This window comes from Colletotrichum lupini, chromosome 7 (assembly GCF_023278565.1).
Source record: "Colletotrichum lupini chromosome 7, complete sequence".
Classification (NCBI taxonomy): Eukaryota; Fungi; Ascomycota; class Sordariomycetes; order Glomerellales; family Glomerellaceae; genus Colletotrichum; species Colletotrichum lupini.
The window spans coordinates 1,459,120-1,465,119 of NC_064680.1; the positions used below are offsets into that span (position 1 = coordinate 1,459,120).

The window sequence follows — 6,000 nt, forward strand, 5'->3', positions numbered from 1 at the left end:
ACTCGGAGAGATACCTCGACATTTGGCTCCGCACCCACTCAGCCGGATTGAGTCTTACCCAGGGCCATGAGCGGGCCGTGGGCGGATGCACTGTCAACGTGGTCTTGGCCTAGGAGAGATAAGCCCGCTGCCTGCTATCCGCTCTCGCCTTAGCCTCTTGCCTATTGTGGCACTCGTTTCCCTTCCTGAGCTTACGCGATATCTTGTAGCGATTGTACATGCAGCCGGTTTGGCTACGGTTTCGGGAAACGTTTATTCTCTCGTCCAAGTCTAGTGGGGGAGGTAGCCGATGGCTCGACGAGATAGAGGCGGCATCCCCCGCCAAAACCATCGGGCATTACGTTGAAGGCGGGAGTCCGCGTGGCGTATGGCATGCACAGCGTATGTTACTGGCCAATTGCAGGTTGAGCGACGAGATGTCCCCTTGCCAATGGCAGTTTTGCCCGGATCTGCATTGACGTGTCTCAGTGGGTTGCAGCCAGCAGTTGCCGACGTAACATGTGGTCAACCCTATGGAACCCCCTTGAGAAGCTACTGAAAATATGTGGATGGGGGTCTGGTGCGGTCTGACCGTTGCGGATCGACATCAGGGGTTGGGAGTTTAAGCAATGACTTGAGACGATCTCGTCGTCTCTGAGACATCAAGTTGTTGAATGAGCCGGATAGGGCGCATACATATTACTGTCAGTAACCCCATGCACATTGCGTCGAAGTCTTTGTGTAAGACTTATTTCAATGATCTGCGCTGAAACCTTGCGTGATAACTTGCTCTAGTCTTTGTGTTGGCAATTGCTCACATGATGAGAAGATCCAAGACTGTCGGATTGGAAGTCCAATTCGACCGCGGCATACAGCCGACTGCGCAGGGGCAAATTAGGGGCCCTATTTACGATTATCGTAGCCAGCCTAACCTACGGTTAGAACCTCCTTTTTATACTTACTACGCAGATATTTATATAGTTTAATTAATCTCTTCGTTAACTACGGTTCGAACCAACTACCCTATAATAGGGATACCAACAGATAGGTCACCGTAATATCTCAAGGAAGCAAAACGTTTTCAAGGCCTATTAGATTTAGCTTGGAATCAAGAGACCTCATGAAACCACAGGAAAATTACAGGCTTTATAGAATGCCGGGAGCCGCCTTTTTTCATACATCGTGATCTCGTAAAGTACATATAGTTTAGAGACTGCTTACCGCGTTCAGTCTCTCCAGTCCGCTACTACGTATATCTGCGCTTATCTAGTATAGTCTGGCTCTGCCAAACAAGCCCACAGACAGCGTTTACCGAGTCTACACTTTTGCCTCCGAGAGGGACTTCAGTCAGCGGATAATATGGGCATAGATACACTCCTTCATAACCCCGATCTCCCTCTTTATAGCTAACTGTTTATAAAACAAGCTCACTGAGAGGGTGAAGCTAGACAGATTATTGATAAATAACTTATTCCAGAAAACCCTTAATCTAAACATCGTATCTAGAATCCTATCCCACATTCTCACTAAGTATTTTTTTCCGTGAAGAGATGGGACTGCCATTGGTAAAGATCCTGGATTTACCAAGTAGAAACAAGTTTCAGCCACATTTTGGCATTGGCGGACAGCCCAGTCTATTTGTGTCATGGTGTCACCGGAGAAGATTCGGCCTCAAGACAGGATGCTTAGAAATTTGCCGCTGCGCCCACACCTGCATTGGTATCAAATAGTTATCTTCTATGGTGGTATTGATAGTCGATACGATCGACCGGTCCAGCTTGGTAAGCCTCTTATCCCAATCCCCTTTGACGGCACGTACAGCATAGGTCATGTTCAGGGCCTTTATCCGCAAAGACCTTGATAACCCCCTAATTACTCTCCTAGCACCTTCTCCGTCAAGTCTTGCGCGATCGAGTAGCTTAGTCGCACTATGAAAAGTAAACAGCCATTCATTTGTCAGGGTCAGTGAACGGTAGCTTACGCAGTAGACAGACTAGGGGAGGTTGATCAGCATTCAAGTTCATGGATACGAAACAGCAAGGGATAACTTACACCTCCAGGGCAGTCCTGGTTGACATCCTCCCGATCACGAATGCTCTGGGGGGAGAAGCATGATCCGCGGAAAGTGGGGAACGCTGATGATTGTACGTTGAGGCACTTTGGTGATGATTAGATTTAAGTTGCTCAACAGAATGGCTGCAACTTACGCAATAAGAGTTTGCTCCCTTTCCCTAGACGCGCATCGATGTCAGTGATCGTATTGTACTACATGTAAGCTTTGGACACTCACTTCACAGGTGTTTCCGCTGGCGAGACCTTGTCCACCGTTGCAGTACTTCTGCAAAGCACTGACGGCGAAAGCCTGAGCAAGCAGGGTGGTAATGACAGAAACCTTCATGATTGTTAAGTGAGAAAGAATGTGTTGTAACAATGTTTCTAGATGGTGAGGAACAGGTCTCTGTAGTGCAGCGGCGAAAGGCGTGTTCAAATACCATCAAGGCTGACACTAGAGAGAACTCGGTGTCTATATATGGCCTGAAACTGTGCGATCTGACTCGGGTTGACTTTTGAAACTGTTGGATTACGAGGCAGAAAAGGAGCCCTATTAGGTAGTTAGGTAGGGGTGGTAGGTAGGCAGTCTGGGCCCGTGCAGACGGACCCTTCCACCTACCTATACCTACTAAGGGACCGCGGGCTCTGCCCACGATCTTCCCCTCCTATACACACGCAATAGACCTATACTAACCTATTAACCTAGTCATAACTAAAAGGTCTAACCTACCTACGTATATACTAATACTAATTAGTAATTAAATTATATATATATTTCTACTACAGGTTAGCAAGGATATAACCGCAAAAGAGATAGCCTCGACCTACCTCGCTAGCTATTCTAACTTATTAACTTAGTTCTATTTATTTAACTAACGATAAGCGGCCTAGTCTATACTACCTTAGCTCTCTTTTATTATTACTAGTTAACGACTAATTAACTAGTCGTAGGCCGTTAAGAGCGCGCTCTATTATATATAATCTCTTTTATTAAGACTATTACTATAAAAGGATTAACTACTTTACTACTATTATTAACCTCGCCTCTATTATTAATATTATTTTTACTAATTTTATTACTATTACTAACTTCCCTCTAATTAAACCGCTCGTAAAGGAATCTATTTTAAATATATTATAACTAAGCGCTACTTTAAACTAATAATAAATAAAAAAAGATTAATTATTAAGAGATTAATTTAACGATCGCTAGCGTACTAGCGCTTAGTAATAACAAAACCTTTAGAATTATAAGTACGTTAATAATAAATCTCTTATTAATAGCGAAGTATTCCGAGATACTAAGGAAAGGAAAAGATTTTAATAATAATAGTAATAGGGATCTATTTTATATTACTAATAAATCTACCTCTTTCTAACTTAACAAAAGCTCCGAGACTAGATTAATAAAATAAAGTATAAGAAGTACTAAAAAGAATTACTAATTAGTAGCTAACGGAATCCTCTATTTACTACTAAAAGTACGGTTATAAAAGGCCTTTTTTCCCTTTTTATAACTTTTTACTAACCTTAATAACCTTCTATTTATATACCTCGTTAAAAGAGCAGAATTTTCTAATTAGTAATAGTAGCCCGCTTATTACTATTAAAACGATTACTACAACCGACCTACTACTCCTTCTAACCTAACTAACGTTATACTATAATTATAATATAACGATTATATCCCACGGTAATCTTTTACTATATAACTTACCTTATAAATATATTATAATAACTACTAGCCCTAGTAATAAGTAAAAAGGGTTTAATAATTAGTTAATATTACCTCCGGCCTACCTATACTCTTAAATTATAGAACTATACCTAATTCTAATTCGCTAATAGGACTACGTTAACCTAACTTAATAGGGCTTATTTAATATTATACCCGCCCTTATGAACGATAAAAAGCTTAATACTTTTATTTTCTATATAATAGGATACTATTATTAAGACGGCCTAACGGGCGAGGAGCTATAAAAGGACTTTAAGACCGACTTTTAAAACTAAGAAGTAGGGGACTTTTTAAAAATAGAAAGTACGATTCTTAAAAAACTAAGAGACTTCTTTATAAATAATAGTATTAATCTAACGATTAGAAATCGTAATTAAATAATAAAAAAGATTACTAGCGCCCTTAATACCTAATACTTCCCTACCTAAACTTCTAAAAAAATCGTAGCCTATTATAACCGTATTAAATATTTTAATATATTATATTATAATCCTTACTTCCTCTACTTACTACTCTTATAACTAATAAATACCGACGATCTTATTTAATAAGCTAGAGAAATAGTAAGGGAATCTGCATAACCCTAACTCGCTTAATCCCGGTAATTAAAATTCTAACCTTAGCCTCGCTATTAACTAACTAACCTACCGCCTCTCTAAAAAAAAGAGGAGGAAGAACTAAAAAATAAAATCATTATTACCTAATAGTAAAATCCACCCCGTTAAACACTATACTTTAATATAAAAACTAAAAACGATATTATACCTAATACTTACTAATTATTTAACCTCGCTAAGCTCTACGATAATAAGAATAAGTATAGTAGTAAGAAGTACGATATTTTTAATAAGAAGCTTTAGATCTTTAAAGTACTATACTAACGAGCGAGAATTAGCGAACAATACTATTCTAATACTTTTCTAAATATACTTAAGGGAAGGGCGTTAACCTTCTACTTTAACTAACTTAGTAATACCTCTAACCCGCTTAGTTTTAACGTAATATACTAGAGGACCTAGGAATACTTCGAACTACTTACGAGCTATTAAAACTACCTCGCTAAGCTCTATAACCTCTACTAATACTCTATAGTTCGTAAAAACCTAAATAAGTCGAACTAATAAATTCTATAGGTACTAATTAACCGTATTATAATCCTCTACGAGGCACTAGCTACCTAGGGATCTATCTTTAACATAAGTAACTAACTCCTCTACTACGTAAGTAGTATACTAAAATATAGACTTACTATACTTAACCCGGTACTTATATTTACTAATATCTATTACTAGCTTAGTACTTTGATTAATATTATAAAGAGAGAGCGCGACTATAGTAAGTAGTAGTAATATTTTTAAAATAGTACTTATAATAAAGAGGTCCCTATTACTTATTAAACTAACCGCACTTATAGTAGCTTTAGTAAAGAGACCTAATTTAACAAGCAGAATTAACGCGGCCGTGGTACTATTAATAAGAAGTATTTCGTTTATTATAAGACTAGCTATTAATTAACTAAGTACTTAGAAAAAGAGTAACGTTAAGTATATAAGAAGTATAAAAATAGTAAGGAAAGAAATAAGAGATTTATACCGAGCTTATATTTATAGTTCCTCGCTTTTTATAAAAGAACTACTCCTACTAACGACGACGATAATAATACTATAATCTAATACTTTAATAACCTCGACTTTAATTATAAGGATAACTACGAGGACGAAGTCTAGATTTTAATAGTATACTTTACGACTATTATTAGTAATAAAACCCTTATAAATATCCTCGCTACTTAGGTAATAGAGTATAGCCTTATTAATACTACTTCTATTAATAAGTTAACTAAGCTTATAGAACTAATAACCTCTTTTTTATTAAATAAGAAGTACTCGTTAGGGGACTTTTAAGGTATTATACTTAATACTAGCGCTACTGAATTCTTAACTACGGGTTACCCTTAACTCCTCGTATTATAATAATAACGACCCGAAGTTACTCTTAATACCTCTAGAGCCGGCGAGGTAAGTATTTAATTTAGTAATAGCAAACCCGTAAGGTTATTAAGATCTATAGTCGTTAGTACCCTATTTAGTAATATTACTTTTTATATCTTATTAACTAATACTCCTTTCTTATACTACCTAAGGGACATAGATAAGCTAGGAGTACACTTTAATAATATTAATAACCTACTAGTTAAGGGAGATATTATAGTACTTATTATTTATCAATAG

At 37.5% G+C, this 6,000-nt stretch overlaps 2 protein-coding genes across 2 annotated transcripts; one reads left to right on the forward strand and one right to left on the reverse strand.

Annotated features, from left to right (window-relative positions):
* Positions 1-1,559: 1,559 nt before the first annotated feature.
* Positions 1,560-2,377, reverse strand: CLUP02_13451 (uncharacterized protein; the record flags this gene model as incomplete). Its single annotated transcript, XM_049292390.1, has 5 exons — positions 1,560-1,613; positions 1,691-1,972; positions 2,032-2,136; positions 2,187-2,210; positions 2,270-2,377. 5 exons carry the CDS (start codon positions 2,375-2,377, stop codon positions 1,560-1,562), a joined length of 573 nt encoding a protein of 190 aa, XP_049149536.1.
* Positions 2,378-5,799: 3,422 nt separating this feature from the next.
* Positions 5,800-6,000, forward strand: CLUP02_13452 (uncharacterized protein; the record flags this gene model as incomplete). Its single annotated transcript, XM_049292391.1, has 1 exon — positions 5,800-6,000. A coding segment is annotated over one exon (201 nt), but the record flags the coding sequence as incomplete, so codon positions are not given.